This window comes from Rhea pennata, chromosome 1, assembly GCF_028389875.1.
Source record: "Rhea pennata isolate bPtePen1 chromosome 1, bPtePen1.pri, whole genome shotgun sequence".
Classification (NCBI taxonomy): Eukaryota; Metazoa; Chordata; class Aves; order Rheiformes; family Rheidae; genus Rhea; species Rhea pennata.
Genome location: NC_084663.1, coordinates 2,433,609 through 2,455,351, shown reverse-complemented (window position 1 = coordinate 2,455,351; position 21,743 = coordinate 2,433,609). Strand labels below are relative to the sequence as shown.

Below are 21,743 nucleotides of genomic sequence, written 5' to 3'. Positions count from 1 at the left end.
AAGCTGGCATGTGAGATTTGAGACACTCCAAACATGTGGTGTTGCCACAGATGGTTACAGTCATTGCTGCAGTGACTTGCATTTTGCTGGCATGCTGCATGCTGTAGAAGGGCACAGTTAAGCCAGACCTGAGCTTGCAGACTACAGAACAAGAGGAATTTAATAAGCACCTTTCCCCTGTTTGCCCTGATTTCTATTTTAATATATTCAAAAAACACAGAGAGGGAGCTTATAACTTTTTGTAGAGCCTCTGCTCATGGGTTTTAAATAATATATTCCACAAAAAACTAAGGGTTGGATTTCGGTCTGTCCTTGTCCTCTTAGAGGAGCTTGTGGGAGTGATGCAGGGATTGTTTTTCAGCTGCTCCAGCCCATCTCTGTCTTGCCTTGCTCTGCAGCCAAGAAAGTGCTGGAAGTTACTGCAGTTGGTTGAAATAAGCCCTTGCTGCCATGAGATGGATGCCAACAGATCAGGATCTTTTCATTTGTCCTTGCCTGAGCTCTTCACACCCTGTTTCTTTATAAGGTTCTGTAACATCTGTGTGAAGATAGAAAGCTGAGCAGTTCCTCTAGAAAAGGGGATACTTTTCATCCTTACACTTCTGTTGATACCCGCAAAGAGACCTAAACCCACCACCAAACTTCACTACTTACACACTGCAGTGGAGCAGGATGCAAGAACCTTCCCCTTATCCCCGACGGTGAAGGATCTGCCCAGCATTGGGATCCCCCCTGCCTAAAGGAGCTTCGTAAAGCATTACGTTTACACAGGTCCCTCTAGACAGGACACCATCTCGGTGCTCTCCAGACTAGAGACCCTTGATACCATATCTTCCTTCTTGGTACAGATGGCGAAACTGAGACACAGAGCATGGCTACGTGAATCGTAAAGCCTTGCCAAGAATCCACAAAAGCTCTATATAAAGGGCAGCAGAGTCTGAATTCCCCTTCTGCTGCCTGACCCCAGGGAGCCCTTTTCCAAGAGTCATCGCTTTGGTTTCAAGTCCAATCAAGTACTGTGAAGAAAGGAGAGATGAAAAAAAAATCTCAAAGGCCCTAGCAGCTATCACTAACTTTATCTCTTCTACCTTTTGTGTGGAGCCAGGGCAAAGAATCCAGCTCTCAGAATTGCCCCCACTGATTCTCTGGCCCAGTAACACATCCACCCTTGTAGTAAGTCATCGTTTAAATCTGCTTCCTTGGAAATCCATCCATTCACTCATGCCACCTAACATTAATTTAAACCAACCTGCTCTGCAGTCTCTTTATTATGCTATCACCTCATATGATCTTTTACTTATTAAAAGAGGCAACTAGGCTCCTGGCACAAATTTTGTTTCGCATTATTTCATGTTTTTCTCTCAGACAGCGAGTGTTTCAGTAGCGTTGACTGTCTCTGGAGTTTCAGGCTTGGAGCTTTACTATGGTCTGTGTTAGCATCTCTCTGCAAGAGGGGGTTTGTTAATGACAAAACTCTGCTTCCCTTAACTATTTGACTGCTTCCCTTTCCTGAAGGCTCCTGTCCTTACGGGCTGAATGGCTAGATAAACACCTGCACATCACTATCTGTATATCTATGTATGTCCATATACTGCCATCTACATGCTGATTACCAAGCAGTAACATTTTGGCTGACACTAGCTGCTAGGGAAGAGGATCTCTCAGTTCTCTGCAGTCTGTGTGTTTAGCTGAGTGTGGAGGAGTGGGGAGAGCAGAGAGAGTGTACTATATCTTCATGCTCTCTTTGTGTAGCACCTGCCACAATATTCTCAGCTCATGGCACTGCTGAATAAAGAGTAATAGTTGATAATATTGTACAGAAACGAAGGTCTGTAGCCTCAAGCAACAGTACTCACCATGGTGTTTCTTTTGTTTGCAGACAGTATTATGAAATGCTCTACAACACAGCAGATGAGCTCTTAAACCTCGTGGTGGATCAGGGGGTGAAGTACACAGAGCTGGAATACATCTATGCCCTGAACTTACTGCACCGGAGCCAGACTGGTGTCGGAGACCAAACCACCCAGAACATGAGGCTGCAGCGGCTGAAGGAGATCATTTGTGAGCAAGCTGCTATCAAACAGGCCACCAAGGACAAGAAAATCACCACAGTGTAATCTGCTCCAACGCTTGTCTTTACTGAGCAGCAGCGACTGTCAGGTTGCAGGTCCTACGTTCTGCATTTCTGTTATAATTAATGGCAAAGCATGTATCTTCTGGGTGACATACTAGCAAGAAGGGAACTGCCATCTGAGATTTGATTTGGGGGTTGTTTAAGGGGTTTCAATGTGTAATCATGCAATGCTTCCTTGACATGTTCTCCCAAGAGTGATGGCGTTGCAGGAGGAACCATCATCCTGGTGGTGATGGGATGGGGGAGTTAGCTTTGCTCTGTTGCCACTGTTTTGCCTTGAGATGTAAAGCAAGCTGCTGTCTTTGGTGGGGTGGGTAAAGAGAAGAATTCGTACTGGCTTAATCCAAGGTCTTCAGTGGAAGTTCAAACCACACTAAAGTAAAAGGCACCATGATGCTCAAGTGCAGATCTGTTGGTAGCGTGTGGGATCTTGATGGTTTTGAGGCTATTTCAGTGACATTGCTGCATGGGAAGCCTGTTTCAGCTCTGCCAGTACTATTCTCAGAGTTGGTGCATTTATTTTTCTGCTGTTTACCCTGTAAACAGATCTAGTTGTTCATTCCTTTGGATAGTGATAAACCAATTCACCTAGTAGGAGGTAACATGGGGACCACTCGTTTCCACTTCCATTTTGTCACTGTGACAGAGCTGTATGGCATCAGTTTCTGTAGCTCATACTGCACTGGATGATGGTGGATGTATGAGAAAATTACAAGTATGATAGTAGAACTTAATTCTGTTTTTCTGAATATCTTTTGAGTCATCCCCAGCTCAAAAGATACTAATCCTAATTGCCATTAGATGTACTGGAGAATACATGGGCTTATGTAGCTCAGCACTAATGATCAAGGAGAGCAGTAGGAGAGCAGATCCCAGCTCTGCAGTGTGGGGCAAGCTCCTCACCACTGCTTCAGTCCCCATTTCTGCCCTGCCTTGACTGTTCACTAAGGCTGCTGAGTTTATGCCAACCATCAGAACCAAGAATACACTGCACTTATATTTTTAGGGTAAACTGCTAATCCAGCTGGGTTTCATATCCTATGATTGGTTCTCTCTGATCTGTACAACTGCTTGTGCATCAATCTTGAAACTGCAAAATTAAAGAATGTTTAAAGACTCCTCAGAGGCTCTTGTGGGTTTTGTTTGTTTGTTTGTTTGTTTGTTTTTATTATTGTCATGGTATTTTTGTCACTTGAAAATATTCCCTTCCAGGTCCAAATTCATACATTGTCCTCTGCGGTTACATCTGTATGAAAGTGATCTTCTGAATCCTTCAATCCAACCACCTACCACAGGCTGACTGGACAAGAAACTTCTCAACCTCCATATTAAAAGCAGAACCCAGTAGTTCTAGTTGTCAGGAATCTTCTTCTGATTTCAAGCCTGATTCTGTTTATGAAGCCAGTTTTCTTCTGCCAATATTGGTCATTAAATATAATAGTTCCTTTTCTTCTCTGGTATATTTACAGACATTATGTTTATCCCCCTTCAGCCTTTAAGCTAAATAAACCAAGTTCCTTCTACTTCCTATTTGTCTCCGTCTAAGGTCCTCTTAAGTAGTATGCTAAGATACATAGCAGCACTAGATCCTAGGCCTTACCTAGTGCCTGTGAGCTCTCTCTCTCTCTAAAGAGGAGCTCCTCACTCATCCAGTCCTTTGGCAGTGGGGGAAGAGTAATGACAGAGTAACATGGGTGAGGCTGAACAGAACTGTCATGGTAACATGTATGATGATATGGGAGGTTGCCAGGGTCTCACATGCGATTCATCTGCCCCAGTATACAAATGCACTGCAGCAATGAGAGAGTTAAAACGGGCTGTTTCTCATCCAGAGATGAGAGGATGGAAAAGAAACTGTTCGGTACATTTAAGACAGTGATTTTAGATTTATTGCGGTATAAAGGTGATGCGTGAGGAGCTTTGAATTCAAACTGGGCTGCTGTAGGCTAAAGCAAGACTGTTTTTGATTCTTCTCATCCTTAAAGCAATTACTTAATTATTTGAGGCTCTGCTTCATCTTTACATGGTTGATCTTAAGCTTCACAGTCCATGTTTTCCACCCACTGAGCAACTGTGCCAGTGGGGGCCATGACAGATTGCTTGAGATAAAGAACATTTCAATCGTAGGACTATCTTTTGTCCTAGAACAACTTGTTTTAAAGAGTTGTCTCTGAACTGCTCCTCCCACTGTCCAGCACAGCACGAATGTGCAGTCTGTAGTGGCCTGAGATGTGAGAAGGAATTGGCTGGACTGCATGGCACAAGTACACAATGGCATGGCCATGAAGAGAGGACAGACAGTGATATGTAAGGACTTACCTAGATCCTGGTGTAGAGGAAAGAAAAGGGTTTGCAACTGAGATAATGATAGCATATAACTAGCTAGCATCTCTCAAGTTCTCTGACTCTCAGTCTCTTCCAAACCTTTACAAGGGAAGTTAATACTATTCTCCAGATACTTTACAGTGGTCACACCAAGGGCAGGAAGGGAGTGAGGTTTGCCTGAGGCCACGGAGAAAGGAATGAGCAGCATGAATCCAGACCATGAGCACCTTACTTCAGCCATCCGTTGGCATAGTCTGCACAGGCTTTCTCTTTGCCTCACAAGAAGATGCTGCCAAAAATATTTCTCAATAGCCCTAGCAAATCATTACTGAATATTTTTTCTCTGAACGGTAGCTTTTGAATGCACTGTGTTTGCTTGCAAATGAGTGTTTCAGAGGTGTAACATACACAGTGGAGGTTATGGTTTTAAAGCATAGTGGTCTCCAGATAGCTCGTATTTAGGCAATGTGCCTAGTTGGGTGTCTTTTTCAGATCACCAACTGTGACTGCTGCTTTCCAAGAGAGAGATCTAAATAGCCAGCAGGCTCATCCTCCATACAGTACAGTCATGCTTTGCTTGCTAAACCAGCACCCAGCGGTTTTCCACTGTGTGCATTTCCAGATAGCGCTAATGGCAGTGTAGCAACCCACTTGCTATAACGCTGGGCAGTGTGAGCAATGAGGCGCTATTTGGCCCCAAGCCTGCCTGGAATGAATGAGTCCCTCACAGGAGGTCTGTCTTGTATGTTGGCGTTTGTTGCAAATTCCTGTTCACTAACGGGATCAAGTGGGTGGGGAGGAGATGCGGATCGCAACCAACATTTCTGAGAACATCTTTTGTTCATTAAGCTGTTATTATTAGTAGAATCAAGCTGTTATATTTAATAGTAAATAACTATTCAGACAACATGTTGGCTTATCCTCTCACATACATAGTTCACACATGCACTCATTCACTCAAAATTACCCATTTGGAGCCACAGTTGGGAGGCCAACCCCAAAGGTTGTTGGAAGTGGACGGTAACACTGGCATACCAGTGGTTTCTAAGTAGGTGTTTGGAAGTCCCTCTAAAGGCAACTTGTTTCACTGGCCAGCTATATAAGCTGATGATAGTCTTCATCTCCACATAACAGCTACCAAGCTGTTCGGTACGGTCCAAATCACACAGCCTGTTGTTGATGCTAGCGTGCACTTATGGTCTTACACAGATTCAGCCGGTTCTGGGTTTTCCGAGTTCATCAGTACTTGCAGATTCAAGACAACCATTAGGCTCCTGAGCTTATCAGTCCTTGGGAAACTCACACACTTCTTTCTCAGCATTTACTTTTCTTCAACCTGTTGTTTTCTGGTAGCTCTTTCTCCATCCTAACCTACAGATACCCATGGAACCCATTCACACAAACTCACACAGAAAGGACACTTGTGAGACATTCACAGCAAAAGGTGGCTTCCCAAATGGGACAAACCACATGAGGGTTTTCCCAACCATGCATGCAAAGTCTCTTCATCTTATATTTTAGCTCTGCACAGCGTGATTCACCCCACTTTGCCCCTAGATGAGGGACCCGAGGCACAATCTGATACCTGCTTAGGAGACCACAGATAACATCTGTCTCCCATTCTGCTTCCTGCATCAGTTCTTGCCTGCAATGATTTTGCATTCGTGATGCAACCTGCAGAGACACAATGGTTTAAGGATAAGACTAGAGATTCGGTGTCGTAATGCAACATGAAATGCTGTCAGCTCCACTAGCAGTTAGCAAGCAGTCCTTATATGGATGTGGCCCTTTGGTGCTTAAGGAGAAAAGGAAATACTCCTCCAGACCAGAAAATGAAATATTTTCATGTGGGCTGTAAAAGTTCATGAGGGTTTCACAATTTCCTCTTTACAGCATCGTAATCTTTACTAGCTTTTAATTATCGCACTATTTTGAAGCCTGTGCCAGAAACAATAGTAGAAGTAGAAGGTAAAGGAAATATTGTTCCTGTTTCTTCCACAGTTGGGTATCAATTGCCAACCCTTCGTCTCCTGAGAGCCTGCTCCATCTTGACATCCTCTTGATTAAGATAACTTACTTGTTTGACAAATATATGTACACATACAGATACATATGTCTGTGTGCTTATGTATATACAAATATATATGTAAGCCCCCGGAGAAATTGTGGCAGGGGTCCCCTCAGCCTCAGCAGTTGCCGTATATGTGATGAATGCAGCCGTTCAGAGACAGCACTGGCTGGAAACTTCTGCAGAGAAGTCATTGCACTGAGCCTCTCCTTTTGCCTTTTATTGGCTGCGCTTTTATTTTATTAGCACAAGTCATAATTGCAGATTTCATTTTCAATCTGGCTCATAGCAATAAAGGGGAGGGCACTCAGGAAGCAGGGGAGACCTGCCAAGAGGAAATTACCATCCTAGTAATGTCGATCTTACTGCTCTTGGACAAGTGGGGAGGTTTTTCTAGTGAGGGAGGGAGTCATTTGCTGTGCTGAGACATGGAGTCCCATGAATGACTAATGGCTACTTGCCCACCTATCCTTAATCCTGGGGATCACTGCCCAGAGTAGAAGCATAAAATGGTACCCAAGCCCCGTCCAGCTCTGCAGACCACAGTCACAAAGCTGCCTGTGCTCTAATTTCAGGAATTTATTAGCCAAGACCTAGATTTACCCAAGTGCACATTAGGTACCCAGTGACCCACCTCAATTACATCACAGCAGCAACCTAAGCCTCAGGCAAGGCTGCATTTCCACCGCTGTGTATGTGTGTAGCAAGGGACAGTCTGCCCTGAAGAGCTTAGGCTCAAAATAGGCAAGATGGATGATAAATTCTGAAGGAAAATGAGATGCACAAAAGTCAAATGTTGCACTCCAGGCCATGCAGACAGGCAGGAGTAGCCTCACGGTCCCCGGAGTACCAGCACAAAACCATCTTGTCAATCCAAGCTGAAGCTGATTGTGCCCTGTAGTTCAGGTTTTAGCCTTCTGCATCAAATGGAGACCGTGCTCAGAAATGAAGCATTTTATTTTATTTTCTGTTCCTTCCTTTGCTGATTAGATCTAACAAATAAGCCGGGGGGGGGGGGGGCAGGAATGAGGTAGCTGTGGCCAGCATATAATCAGTAAATTTGCTTTTGGATGACCTATGTGAAATTCATCAGAAGCAATTTATTGGGAAGTTCATTGCATCGGTGTTCATTATTTACTCTGTTAGGCTTAGGCACAGTGGCAATCAGAGGAGAAAATTGGACTGTTAGGGCCTTGGACTTCAGTGTTTGTAATTTCCTCCACCGAGTTGCAGCATGAAATATATTTGGCATGGACAAATCACTCCCTCCGCTGCTACAGTTCGGTGTGCTCATCCGGTGGCGCCGAGCCATCAGCGTGTTTCTGACAATTAGGGAGATGAAAGCAGGTCTGAGGAAAGAAAAAAGAGAAGTGGAAAGCAGCCTGAGTTCTGACCCCAGTGCTGAACATTTCAAAAGGCCTGCAGTGCCTTGAATGAATTTCAAGCTTATTTTTTTTCAAGCCGCTCCCATTCACCTGAGGCAAAGCTGCAGCTCTGGCTCCTTGCAAAGTCCCCCCTCCATCTCTGGACCATTGCACCCAGATGGTCACAAGCGTGCTAGACCTGAGCTGAGCATCTACCAAAAAAGGGGGGGGTGGGGGGGGGAGAGACGGCAGAGACTGGTGGCAAACTGGTGATGTTTATATTATACAGTCAGTGTTCTGTTCATTGAGGGGAAGATGCAAGAGGATCCAGCCCTGTGATGAAATATCTCACCAAAGATTTCGCCTTCCCTCGTGAGCAATACTGTTTGTTAGCCTGCTGCCCTATTAAAGACACCTTGCAATGACAAGCAGTGATACATGACATCGCAGTAGCTTTGCAATGCTGAATTTAGCCAACTCCAAGCAGCTCTGTAATAACAAGGCATCAGTTCCCTGGTGATAGCTGCAGTGCTTCTTCAGCAGGACTACCTGCCAGCATCTTCATCCTCCCTCGGCTAAGGGACAGTCTGTGAGGTGTCGCTGAGCGCCCATGGTGCCTTTTCTGGCCCCTAGCCAGTAGCATGCACCCTGAAAAACCCCAAGGGAACTCAGTAGAGCAGAGCTGGGCATATGAGGCATCAGGTGTAGACCGGTCATTGGGCCAAAGTAAGGGCATTCCCGTCTTCTGAGCGGGATGGATGCTGGAGAAGGGGCGCGGTCTACTGCCACCCTGTTCATGAGCATGGTCCCCAGTGGGATTGGACTGTCAGCAAGACAAGGCACTGATGAGAGACAGTGACCTTGGCTCCTCACCAAGGGAATTCAGTTGGGGAATGTGGCCATGCTCCCAGTGGGTTGAATGGCTATGCATTAACTCAGCCGTAGGGGTAAGCCAAGGGGCAGGTGGGGAATAGACTAACACCTCTCCCCATCACTGTGGAAAACTGGGCCTGCAAACCTGGGTTAAGTGTGATTTCAGCAGCGTGCAGGCTGGCTCTTTTACAGTCTCTTACTCTTCGCTTCTCTTCCTCTTCAGGAGCATTTTGGCAGCATTTCAAGTTTCCCTTTTCTGCCCGCATCCAGCTGGGACCTTTTATCGCTTGCTGTTTCTAGGTGAATCACCGAGTGAGTTTGCATGAAGGTTTTGCAACTGCAAAGTGCTATCAAAGTGCTAAGGCCACCCATAAATCTGCTTTGCATGTGGCATGTATTTGGGAGCTGATTGTTTTTATAATTGAATTGTAAATCAATGTATTTAAGGCCAGCGTTTGCTGTTAACACTTCTGAGTATGAAATGCTCCTTCTGTCGATATTGGGAAGGTTTTATTAGGCTAATAACTGCTGATTTAGAGCTTCAATTCTGGATTTTTTTTTTAATTCAATTCAGTGTTTCTTATTCCAGAGTCAGGAGAATTTGCGGAATGGTTCGCACCAAGCCAAGCACTGTTAAAATTGTAGAGACAAGTGCTTGACTTGTCTGGGGGGGGCCTTTCTTACCCTTGGTGCCACGTAAGTCCCTTGGGGTACAGATAGGCAAACAGGGAACAGCAGATTAACGAGTTCTCATTCATCAGCAGAGCTGAGTGTCACATCTCACCTGTCTGAATTACTCCAACCATTTCCTTGAACTCAGGAAGATGAACATCATGGGGGCTTTTGGAGACACTCTTTGGACTGAGTGCACATGCTTTGAGAAGCTGCTGCCCTCTGTCCCAACACTGATTTCACTGCTGCAAGTGAGCCCAGCCCATTGCAACAGGAAGCAAAACATTAGCTAAAAGTCAGCCCTGGCAACAGTCTCGGATTTTCAGAGACTGATTGGCATCAAGATGCCTCATATCTCCTCACATAGGAGTTTCTATGTGCCCACTCAGGGCCCAGAGACTCCTTAAACCATGCCAGCTCACTAGCACACGAGTGTCCTAGACCCTCTAGAGGCCTTTCTGGTGTCATGCACAAAAACCACAATCAATCATTCTCCCTGTGCTGCTAGGGCAGGCACTGATGCAAGGGGGCTACACCTCCCACAGCCTCTTGAAACAACAGTCTCAAGCCGACTTCATATCCAGCTGTAATTCAGCCTTAGAAGATCACAAAGAGAAGCTACTTCAGGAGGAAAAGCTATCCTTGCCCATTGCTTGCTGACTGCAGCCTAAGCTGTGCTGGGTTCAAGGTGCTGGAGGACTTGTGCTGTGGAGGGCTGACAAGGGCCACGGTGAGAGCTATGATACCTGTTCAAGACAAATGTTTACTCCAGAGGCACTTCCTAAACAGATTAGGGTGATGTTGGTTGCTATGGACCCTTTCAAAGTGGTGTTCCTGAGGGCTAAAAGCACCTTTTCCCTGTCAGAAGTAGTTGTGAGCTATGACAGCAGTCAGCCAGACCCCGTAGCTGAGGTACAGATGATGTTTTCTGACAAGACATCATTCACGCTATCTCAGCACATCTGCAGTCTTTCATCAGCCCTTCACAAAGCACACAGAACCACGCGTCCCAAAGCAATCCCTCACGGCCAAGATGTGGTGCGTATGCCACAGATCGCTCCTGCTTTTGGAAGCTCTGGCTGTGATATGAAGGGTCAGATAGCTGCCAAGTCAACCACTAGTATTACTATTGGCCAAGATGTCATGGCTCCTACTTTTTCAGCAGTCCTCAGATGATGCAAATCTAGTATCCCAATCCTGTTCAACTTTTTCATCAATGATCTGGACGAGGGGACAGAGTTCAAAAAACAGTATAAGTAAGGCTGTACTGGGTAAGTAATCATATAATCATAGAATCAGTAAGGTTGGAAGGGACCTCTGGAGATCATCTAGTCCAACCTCCCTGCTGAAGCAGGGTCACCTAGAGCATGGTAGACAGGGTTGCATCCAGGCACGCCTTGAAGATCTCCAGAGAAGGAGACTCCACAACCTCTCTGGGCAACCTGCTCTAGTGCTCCGTCACTCTCACGGGGAAGAAATTCCCCCTCACGGTCAGGCAGAACTTCCTGTGCTTCAGTTTCTACCCACTGCCTCTTGTCCTGTCACACGGGACAACTCAAAAGAGTGTGTCCCCGTACCCTTGACACCCTCCCCTCAGGTACTTGTACACATTGATAAGATCCCCCCTCAGTCTGCTCTTCTCCAGGCTAAACAGGCCCAGCTCTCGCAGCCATTCCTCGTAGGGCAGGTGCTCCAGCCCTCGGATCATCTTTGTAGCTCTACACTGGACTCTCTCCACTAGCTCCATGTCTGTCTTGGACTGGGGAGCCCAGAACTGGACACAGGACTCGAGATGAGGCCTCCCCAGGGCTAAGGAGAGGGGCAGGATCACCTCCCTCCACCTGCTGGCAACACTCTTCCCAATACACCCCAGGACACCATTGGCCTTCTCGGCCACAAGGGCACATTGCTGGCTCATGCTCAACTTGTCATCCACCAGCACTCACAAGGCCTTCTCTGCAGAGCTGCTCTCCAGCAGGTCGACCCCCACCTTGTACTGGTGCCTAGGGTTATTTTTCCCTAGGTGCAGGATTCTGCACTTGTCCTTGTTCCTCTCCACCCAGCTCTCCAGCCTGTCCAGGTCTCTCTGAATGGCAGCACAGCCCTCAGGGGTGTCAGCCACTCCTCCCAGCTTGGTATCATCAGCAAACTTGCGGAGGAGGCACTCTGTCCCCTCATCCAGGTCATTGATGAAGAAGTTGAACAGGATGGGGCCCAGCACTGAGCCCTGGGGGATTCCACTAGCCACAGGCCTCCAGCTAGACTCTGCACCACTGATGACAACCGTCTGAGCTCTGCCTTTCAGCCAGTTCTCAATCCACCTCACTGTCCACTCATCTAACCCTGAGCTTATCTAGTAGGATGTTATTGGAGAGTGTGTCAAAAGCCTTGCTGAAGTCAAGGTACACAACATCCACTGCTCTCCCCTCATCTACCCAGCCAGTCACTCCATCACAGAAGGCTATCAGATTGGTTAAGCAGGATTTCCCCTTGGTGAATCCATGCTGGCTACTCCTGATCACCTTCTTTTCCTCCATATGCCTGGAGATGACATCCAGAATGAGCTGTTCCATCACCTTTCCAGGGATGGAGGTAAGGCTGACCAGCCTATAGTATAGTTTTGAAGACTGGAGTGACAATGCCCAAAGGGCTGATTAACATATTACATATGTTGTATGAAGAAAAGGGCAAGTATAGAGAGAGCAATTGTCCTCGTTAGACCCTCATGAAATCTGTGGCTTGGGGCTTGCTGAGGCCACACTGCCATGTTTAAAAGCTACCAGTAGCCCCACCGCTGGCAACCATTTTTACCTTCACAATACCCTGCAGCACTTAGGTCCAGTTTGGTGCAAAAATACTGCTTTTTGTTCATGTTAAAACAGCATATAATAATTTTTGGAGCCCTTCTTTCACTATTAGCTACAAAACAGGAAATGGTCTTTTCTCTTTACCTTCACGGGGCCATTGATGAGTGTGCAGATTTCAGTCATATTCTGCAGAGCCCCTGAGGCTTTCCTGTATAGATCAGGCAGTAATAAGTTGTGCTTTCAGCTCTGTATATCTCCAATTCAAACACCAGTGCTTGGTGGGAGTTATGCTCACATGAATGTCTGCTAAATATTTCTCTGTTGGCGACGCAAAGCTCTCCGGTGCAGGGTTCACCACAAACTACTTTTTGCTTCATGTGGGGAAGCCAGGCTGACTGTGTTGTGGGTCCCCCTTTCTCTTACCCTGCTTGGCTACCACACAGCCAGTCTCATTCCCCCTGTCAAACATTGGCTCTGAGTTTTTATCTCTTCTCGGTGTATCAAGAAATCCCCCTTCTCACATGAAGAACAAGAACATGTCAGACCAGGCTATGAACAACTGAGCCTGCATACTGAGATGTTACTCATTAATCACTCAGAAGAGAAGCCCAAGCATTTAGGGGACTTGTAAAAGTTCCTCATCTGCATGATTAGCTCTTTCCCAGTTGATTACATAAGAAGGGTACTCTTTGCACAGTTCCTGTTTTTTTAATGATTCTTTAAATGTCATGAGTAGATTAACCTGAAAGTGCTGGGCAACCAGAAACAACTACTTGGGCCATCCTCCCTGCTTCCTTTAGTAGGTCAAGAGGCCACATTACTGAACATACAGAGGTTGGATGAGGGGACACAAAGATATGAGGAGATACAGCCACCATCTTCCACTGAGGGCGTCACAGACCCTGTATATAGGATATGGAGGAGGGAAAGATTTAATAAGAATTGTTGGAGCATCAAAATGGCAACATGAGACTGGAGGGGAAAATAAGTGCTTGTATATGTTAACTGGGAGACAAAAGTGATACCAGCACTGACTTGGTAAGTAACAGGAGGCCTTACAAAGGATTAGTCAGGTAGAGAGATGATATATGGTGACACTGGACTGGACAAATCTCCTGCAACTACTTGGGCAGATCCCTCTGCCACAACAAGGCAGTCAGTACTTTGTTCCTAGCAGCAAGAGCCCTTACTTGCCTGAGTAACCGCACTGGCAGGTAACTGGCAGGACAGTCTCAGTTACAACATGAAGCCCCACAACCTGGACATCTGCATGTTCAGAGGTGGCTAGTCAGAACCTATGAGATCATGGTGGTGTCGTTTTTCTATCATGTTCCTGTTCTGATCTGTCCTTGCTTCCTTATCTCAACAGAAGAATAGCTCCTTATGCAAGTCTTCTGCAAATTTGTCTCCCCAAATTTTGACTGATTTTTTTCATCCAGGAGAGCTGTTGCTGGTTGGAAATAAATAGTTGCAGAAGAGCAAGGCAGGTGGCTGTATAGATCTCCAAACAGGACAGGAGTCAATCAGTTTATAAATTAGCTGCACAAAAACCTAAATATAGCTACCTCTCTGGAAGCTGCGGCTACCTCATGCTCCAGCACACAGCCACCTCCTTGATGCCACATGAATGGTGAGGCAAGGAGCACAGTCCAACATATGCGGTGGTGAAGGCTGCCTGCACAGCACACAGGCTCCAATAGGATCTAACATCTGCTGAGGTGTTAATAAAGAGCAGCCTGTGGGAGGTGTTTTTAAGATTATTTACATGTGCATAATTACTGCTAAGTCTCCCCACCCCCCAAACACATACTCCTTTAAAGGCACCATCACAAAACCAAATCCCGCAACCTCATGCAGGGCCATCGGCTTCAAGCCCTCTCCATGGAGGTTTCTTGTGGCTGCCAGCAAAGAGCTTTTCCTATGTTACTAGCCAGCTTTGCTTTCCAGAAGTAACCAGACTGGCCTAAGGACGGAGCAAAGGTTAGAATTATAATAATAATATTTTGGGGCTGGGAACACCAAGTGTCACCAGAGAAATGGAGTGTCCATGTGGGACCTTGGAGAAGCTGGAGCTAAAATGTGACTGGCAGCTGCTGGGGTCATAGAGGGATGATGAGAAGGTGGAGCGAGGTGCACAAATGCCTGAGAGGGGAGGAAAATGGATATGGGCCATGACCTGAAACTCATTTTCCACAGGACTGATGTCTAGACAAATCAGATACCACTTTGGAAAGTGCTTTGGGCTCTTCCAGACTAAAGAAGTGCTCCAGAACATCCTACTAGCCCTCTCAGCATTAACCATGGTGTCTCTGCAATGCTGTCTGTGTAAAGGAGAAGGCGGCCCTGTGGCTCAAGGTAGAAAAGGGAAAATCCCTCAGCTCAAAGTAGCCCTGGTCTCATGGCCCTCTGCATGAGCTGGTTTTTGAAGAAAGGAGAGACAGCAAGCCATTTGGGATGGACATCCTTAACTTCCAGCATGTGATTTGCTTTATGTGATTTCTGCTGGAAAAGTTCAGTCTTTCCTTGGTGCTAGGAAAGGATAAGATCTCCTGGGTAATCCCCTGGCTGGATGCACTGTGCAGTCCTGGTAATGCAGCACTGGAAGGTGGAGGTCTGGGGTGACATTTCCTCACTCCATCTATTTTCTGTCACCACCAAAACTGCCATTACCACCTAGGCATTTTTTTCCCCTCAAGTTTGCCTCTTTTTTATTAGCCATATTCAGGAACAATCTGTCTCCAGCCCAAAATACAGAAGGCTAATTTCACTCCAATTGCCAGCTCCCATGGAGAGGGGTCTTAAAGGAGCCATTTCATCTCAGTGCACGTGAGCAGCCAGCCGCTCCCTGCACTGCCAACCCAAACAGATGGGGTGGGGGAGACAGAGAAGGAGGATATGTGTGTTTCTGAGGTTTTAATAATCCCTTCTCCTGTCTGAATCATCACAAATCCCAAAGGAAGGGCAGGCATTTTCCAGATGGTAGGAAATAAACTCTGGGAGACTTCCATACAGAGAACTCATTAGCCCTGCTGGCTCTGCTCCAAGCTCAATGGCAGCTCATGTAAGCTATATTTGGTCCTGCCCTTTTTCTATCATCTGTTCCCATGAAGTCTCCAGCCTCTTCTTACACGGACAGGCTGCCCAGCTAGCTGTTAATTTGATTATGTGCGGCCTTTGCCTCTTGGAAAGCTGCAGCCTGAGCAAGTAGCTCCCAGTAAATCTACTGCATGCTAATCTGAGCGTCTTGGCCTCTTTCACCCTCCTTCTGCTCGCCACTCGTTTGATGCTACCATGCCTGTGTAGTCTGGGGAATAGCGAGGTGTTTGGCTGGCTTCCAAACTGCAAAGGCTGGACAAAAAAAAAATGCACATATATACATGCATGCAGAGGGATTTAAGCCCAGCCAGGTCCAAATACTACCAATGTGCTTTGCACAGGCTGCAGTAACGTTCTCTGACCTACCACACATGCCATGCACCCTGCATACCAGGGCAGGGAGATTCTGCTGGGGAGCATCTGCCCTTAACTTTGTTGCTGTCACTGCTGCCAACCACAGCTGTTGGGGCCTCCAGGGCAATCATGAGGCTATAGTTCTCCTTCTCCTCCAAGTTCTCCAACACTCATTAGCTGAAGAAAGCCACATGAGCAGTGCCAGGTCCAGGCAGCGTGCTGCTGCTGTAGGTATTTCTGGCTGCGATAGCGACCTGGCTTGGTAGGCAGTGTGCTCCTTTTTGTGCTGTCACAGTCTGTCTCATTCAGCCAAATATGTGATGTAGAATAAGAAGTTCTCTGTGGTTTTCCTCTCCAGCACTTCACAGCGTTTCCTTAACTCAAAGCATTGCTCAGCCTGCAGAGAGCTGGAAGCCCTTTGACAGCCCTTTGAACAAACCCCCCTTAAATACAGATGTACTCAGCTTGGTAAAAAGTGTCCTACCTCCTTTGGGGGTGATCCAATTGCCCCAACTTAAACATCTAAAAGCTAAAAGTCTAAGTCTGAACTCACCACCCTAGTGCCTGGAGAGCAGTAGCTACCTCGGGGGGTAATCTAGCTCATCTTCAATAGGTGCTGAAAATGCCTGTTTTTTTCCATTGCCTATAGAAACTTGCTCAGATTTAGCAGTCTAATATAAAGACATCCAATATTAAATGTGACAAATCCTGTCTTGAGGTCTCAATGTGTCACTGTGTAGCTATGATGAGGTTCATGAGAGCATGTATGAATCTGGACTACATAAAAAAAGAGAAGCCCATTGACGAACCAGCCATCATCAGTCTGGATAGGTAAATACCCAGATCCAGGTAATTCTCATCTCCCTTTCACAGAGAAACCCACATGCAGCACCTGGACTCTTGCTCCTATGCAGAAGAGGAATGATAGTATTTGAAATACTCCTTTCCTGGTTTAAAATACAGCAGATGCAGTCAAGTTTCTGTGTCATCAGCCTCCTTAGACTCCATTGGCCAATTCCATCCATATGTGGCAAAAGGAGATTTCAAAGACATTAAGTACCTCCAAATCTGAGAAAAATCTCAAAGCTGGACAGAGGAGTCACTGCCTGTTCGTATCTTCACCAAGGGAAGGTCTATAGAATGACCTCAGCTCTTACTGGACATCAGACAGGCTACAAGGCACAGAAAGCCTAAAGTATTCAGAAAAGTAGTAATCAGCTTTCACATGTGCAAAATCAAGAAATGCACAAGACAAAGTCACAGGAAAGACTGTATTTAGGATTTTTTTTTCCAGGTTCATGATTTTCAGATTAGTCTCATGAGTTCAGAAAGCAGGATCTACGATTTTTGAGAATCTAGTACTGGTAAGATAATAAGGAGTAATCTATGAGTGTGGTGGGCTGGAGGCACCATCAAAGAAAATATCTGGCAAGGGCACCATGTTTGTATTCTGCATAGCCTGCCCTTTTCATTTAAAAGGGAAAGTGCCAATGCCAGACTGAAAAGCTCCTACATGTGAGGGAAGCAGTCATGTCTTGTGGCTCCAGCCAGTCTGGAGCAGGAGGCAGAGTATGAAATCTCCCATGCCAGTTGAAAGAGACAGTGGGACTGTCCTGTTTCATTGCTGAATGCAGTGGTGTTTTACCCACATGAAGCTATTTCTGAGCTGTTTGAGCAGTATCAGGCACTGCACACCAGCCAGTATTTCAGGCTGGTAATGAATGTTGGTGATGCTTGCATGGGGCTCAGATTTAACTGCCTGCATTTCGGCCCTTGAGGCTGATGGTGCTTCTCTGCTTATTGAATGGGGATGGTAGCAGGCTGCAGGGCAGCCTGGCTGGTCAGGTGGGGTTCAGCCCTCCTGTGCCATTTGCAGCTCAATCTGTGACTCTTGACACCCTAGGGCTGCAGTGGGGACAGGCAGTAGTCATATCTTGGTGTACTGTGCTGTCACACTGCCAGGAGGGCACATGCTGTCTAGAAGGCACATCCTGCGGTCACAGGGACTCCCAGTGCAGGAGGGAAGTGGGTGCTGATCATCCTATAGTCAGGGAGGGCAGGGTTCATGTCAAAAAGTGACTTTTCCCCTCACCATATGGGGGCTGATGACCCTGTAGGTTCCCTGTCTGTGGAAAGGAAGATCTGCAAATACGCAGTACAAAATATTGTGTTTGGGAGTAAGGGAATATTCTAGGCTTCATGTAAGCTAGAAAGATAAGGCAGCCCAACAGGGAGCAAGTAATAGCTGTCTTCAAGAAGATCCTGCTTAGCTTTGTAGCTCTGGTGATTCAAAAGCTGTTCTACCAGGTCAGAACAAATCCAAAAGCCTCCCCAAACCATACAGACTTCCAGATAGGATCCATCCATTCTCCCCTTTCAGGGATTTCCATCCTTTTCAAAGATCTCAAGGCCTTGCCTTTGCTGCTGTTCCCTGACTGTAGTTCCTAGAAATGCACCATTTGGAGGAGAGTCTTCCTAGGGCAGCCCCTGCACCCACAGGGCTCAGAGAAGAGGCACAGCGTGCTTAGTGAAAAAGGAGTAAATCTCATTAAGGCTTTTAACATTTACAGTCAGGGAGATAATGAAGGAAGGTAATTTGGGGTAGCTTTATTGCAGTTATTATAATGTTTCCCTGGAGCACAGAGATAAAAGTCAGTGGATGGTGTGTCCATAAAGAGTTTTTATATCTTCTTTTTTTTTTTAAAAAAAAAAAAAAAAAGTCCATAGGTTGGGTTTGGAAGCTGGGGTCAGGCTCTGTATTAGTAGACATCCTAACAGATGACATCCTTCTCTTCTCCCCTCCTTTTCCTTATAGCTGTACTTTCTCGTTTAACTCTGTTTTGTGATACAAGCACACTTGGTAGACCATGAACTGGGAACTGGGGAGATATAAAATGAGGGAAAATAAATAGCTTCTTGGTTTTCGTTTTTTTTTTCTTTTTTTTACACTGCACATAATGAATTTGGGGAACTTACTGCCACAGGGCATGATCAGACCCAAGAGGTTACTGTGCCCAACTCAACTAATCACAAGAGCACACTTGCACAGAACTCTAATATCTTTAGTGTTTTTGCTTAATATTTCCGTTAAGAGGAGCTTTAGCATCTGTAAGACCTTTTGTGGTCCCAAATGTTTGGTGTCTGCCATGTTTTATTTTTGTTAGGGATTTTTTTAATGTCTTCTTTTGAAATATGGTGTGGCAACTTTTCTATTTTCTCCAATGGAAATGTTTAAAAAATTGGTCATTTTAAAAGTGCATTTTTTTTCCGTTAGGAAACACGCTACTTCTACTTTTCGAACAGCCCCAAACCATCACCCTTGCAGGTGGCTGAGCCTCCCAGTATGAATGACCAAAAAGTCACTAGTCCTCTCTTCAGCTTCCCAGAGAAAAACACCGATAACCAGAACCGGCCAGTGACCAAAACAGCCCACTGGGAGCCATGGGCCTCGGGGGCAAGAGTTCAGCCATGCCACGAGCTTCCTGCATGGCCCTTGTTTTGGTGCCTTTGAGCAAAGCCTGCAACGCTGCACAAAGTCCGTTTTGCCTTAGATGTTTGTGGATGGATCACTGTGCCCTGCAGGTTATTCGTTTGCTGGTACTGACTTTGTGTCCTGACCCGTACCAGAGAAATGGTGTCGTCGTCCTCCTCAGAAAAGGACTACAACTCCCAGCATGCTCTGCGCTCCCCCCGCCAAGAGGCTGCCTACGGGGAACTACAACTCCCAGCCTGCACTGCTCCGCAACCCGCTTTCCTATTGGCTGGCTGTGCCGGATGGCGCGAACCTTTTTCCCCACCTTCTGGTTCTCTCCCGTCTCCGCGGCAACGGGAGCGCAAACAAAATGGCGGCGGCCTGGCCTGAGGGGTGACAGGGTCTGGGCGATGCCCCCGCCGCGTCCTCGCTCCTTGTCACAGCCCATGGCTGGGAGTGAGGAGAAGGGGGAAGAGGGCGGACCCGTGGAGCTGCCTCCCCCTCCTCATGCGCCCCTGCAGCACCATTCCCAGGAGGTCACCCCTGAGGAGCCTGGGGACAAGGCTGGCCTCCAGCAGCTGCAGCTCAAGCTGCGTCGCCAAGAGGACAAGGAGGAGGACGAGGAGGATGAGGAAGACGAGGAAGAGGAGCCTGTGGAGGTTCAGCTCAGTGCCCCTCATTTATTTGGGGAGGGGAATATTCATGGGGGAAGGGAGCTTTCCCCCTGCAGGGCTCAGTATGGTCATGGAGGGCAGAAGGAAGAGGTGATGGGGGTGCAAGGCAGTGATTTCTCATTTCCATCCAAAGGAGGAACAAAGCTTAGGCCAGTTTAGTCTCTGTTTCTCCTCACCTCCCATTTCAGCCTTTTTTTTAGAGTCCCTTCCAACTCTTTGGTAGCCAAGATGGTTCCAGATTGCCTCTCTCTCTCTTTGGTATGCCAAGCATGGGGATATGCTGGCATCTGAATTGCCAAATTAAACCTCTTTGCCATGCCCTACCCTGAGACCCAGTAAGTCCCTGAGTACAAGTGAATATGTTCTGCCTGCTCTGCTGGGCTCTAAAGTGCCCAGTGCCACAGCAATATTGCTTAATATTTTTATCTAGTGGAAATGTATCTGTAGTCCTTCATTAGCTGTAATATGTAGGTGCTATGATTTGGATGATTACATTTGAAAAATTATTTATCTTGGTCCCTAGATTAGAGATCGTTGTGTGACTTCTTCCAGCTCATAGGAATTTCACAAGCCATTGGTTTATTTTCTCATTAAACCTACGCACTGGTTCATTAGTACCATCTGTCAACTACCCTCTTTGGCAAAGATTTTTCTCTAAAGAGCAGCGCTAGCTGCTCATGCTAAAAAAAATTTAAAGGGCTACTAGTAACATGGATATGTGGGGGACAGCGCTGGAGATACGTTAGTGCTGATTTGCTGAGATGTTAACATCCCTAATCAGGGGAGGGTTGTGGCTCAGCATCTCTTAAAACAAGTGCTTTTTAAACATATCTGTAAACCACAAGGTTAAAAAAAAAAGCAAGCAAAGAAAACTGTTGAAAAAATTGACCTCAGCCTTTTAGGAACCTTTCTAAATGTTTAGAACTAGTACAAGAGATGTTCCTATTTATCTGTTCTGAGGACTGTATTCGTCATTTTTCCTGTAGTGCAGTGCCTTAGCAGGGTGATGGAGCACTGAAAGGAGCATTTGATTGATGTCTTTTATTAAACTCTGTTCTGAGTTGCCTCCCGAGCATCCACAGATTCTGCGGAGTGTGGAATTTGATTTCCTTAATCCAGCCTTCTCCCCTCCTTTTTGGTATTTTATAGGGTCAGTTTGATGGAGTGTTGGATGAAGACACTGTGGCTGAGGGCCTCCACAATCTGGGGCGCTCGGCCCCTGGTATTGACTACGTTTATCTTAATCTGACGCTTCCAGTAAGTATAAGCAAAGAACATCATTGTAAAATGCTCCTCTGCTCATGGATTTCCTCTTTTTGACTGCAAATAGCTGATCAGGCAAAAATTTTTCAGGAGGCAGATTCTGTCTCTACCTGTCAATGCCATTGCTTGTATATGGGACCTTTGACAAGACACAGCATGACTTCTACTGACAGCTGCTATATCAGTACTTTTTTTCCCCACTTCTTATTGGCAACAGCAATAAGATTTTTCCTTACACAATCATCAGCTGTGAAAAGGAGTCTTCTTCAGTGAGTTGGAGCAAAAAGAGAGGAACATGCTAAATCTCTGATTCTCAGCATCTATTGAGCAGAAAGTTAAAATGGTCTAGTCTATTAAAGATGAATTCCTGCAGGCCCCTTTTGTATGCAGTCTTGTTTTATGGCATTTTCCCTAGCTGTGGCTCGCTCTCATGGCTGCATTTTAAAGTTTGCTTTTGACATTTTCTTCATTTGTGACTGGGCTGCAGGTCTGACATCTCTCTCTGTGTGTCATCCTGTTCTGGAGCATTAAGTGCCAGCATCCAGCTAGAGAGAGCTTCAGGCACCTCTTCAAAGTCTCCTGCTACTGTGCTCTCCTGGGAGAGCAGGGTGAGGTTATACAGCTAGTTATTGAAGTCCCTC

At 46.2% G+C, this 21,743-nt stretch overlaps 2 protein-coding genes across 4 annotated transcripts in view; both read left to right on the top strand.

Annotated features, from left to right (window-relative positions):
- Positions 1–3,612, top strand: part of EXOC4 (exocyst complex component 4) — a 372,538-nt gene extending 368,926 nt beyond the window's left edge. Inside the window, exons 18-19 of one of the 2 annotated variants that reach the window (XM_062580328.1) lie at positions 1,880–2,160; positions 3,347–3,612. In XM_062580328.1, the coding sequence (XP_062436312.1) occupies positions 1,880–2,117 (238 nt within the window). In that variant the 3' untranslated portion in view covers positions 2,118–2,160; positions 3,347–3,612. Of the gene's footprint in view, positions 1–1,879; positions 3,254–3,346 lie in introns of those variants that run through there. The other variant, XM_062580320.1, reaches the window with a different exon arrangement.
- Positions 3,613–19,611: 15,999 nt separating this feature from the next.
- Positions 19,612–21,743, top strand: part of LRGUK (leucine rich repeats and guanylate kinase domain containing) — a 53,452-nt gene continuing 51,320 nt past the window's right edge. Inside the window, exons 1-2 of one of the 2 annotated variants that reach the window (XM_062593967.1) lie at positions 19,612–19,818; positions 20,995–21,096. In XM_062593967.1, coding sequence (XP_062449951.1) covers positions 19,612–19,818; positions 20,995–21,096 — 309 coding nt within the window. Of the gene's footprint in view, positions 19,825–20,988; positions 21,097–21,743 lie in introns of both variants that reach the window. The other variant, XM_062593876.1, reaches the window with a different exon arrangement.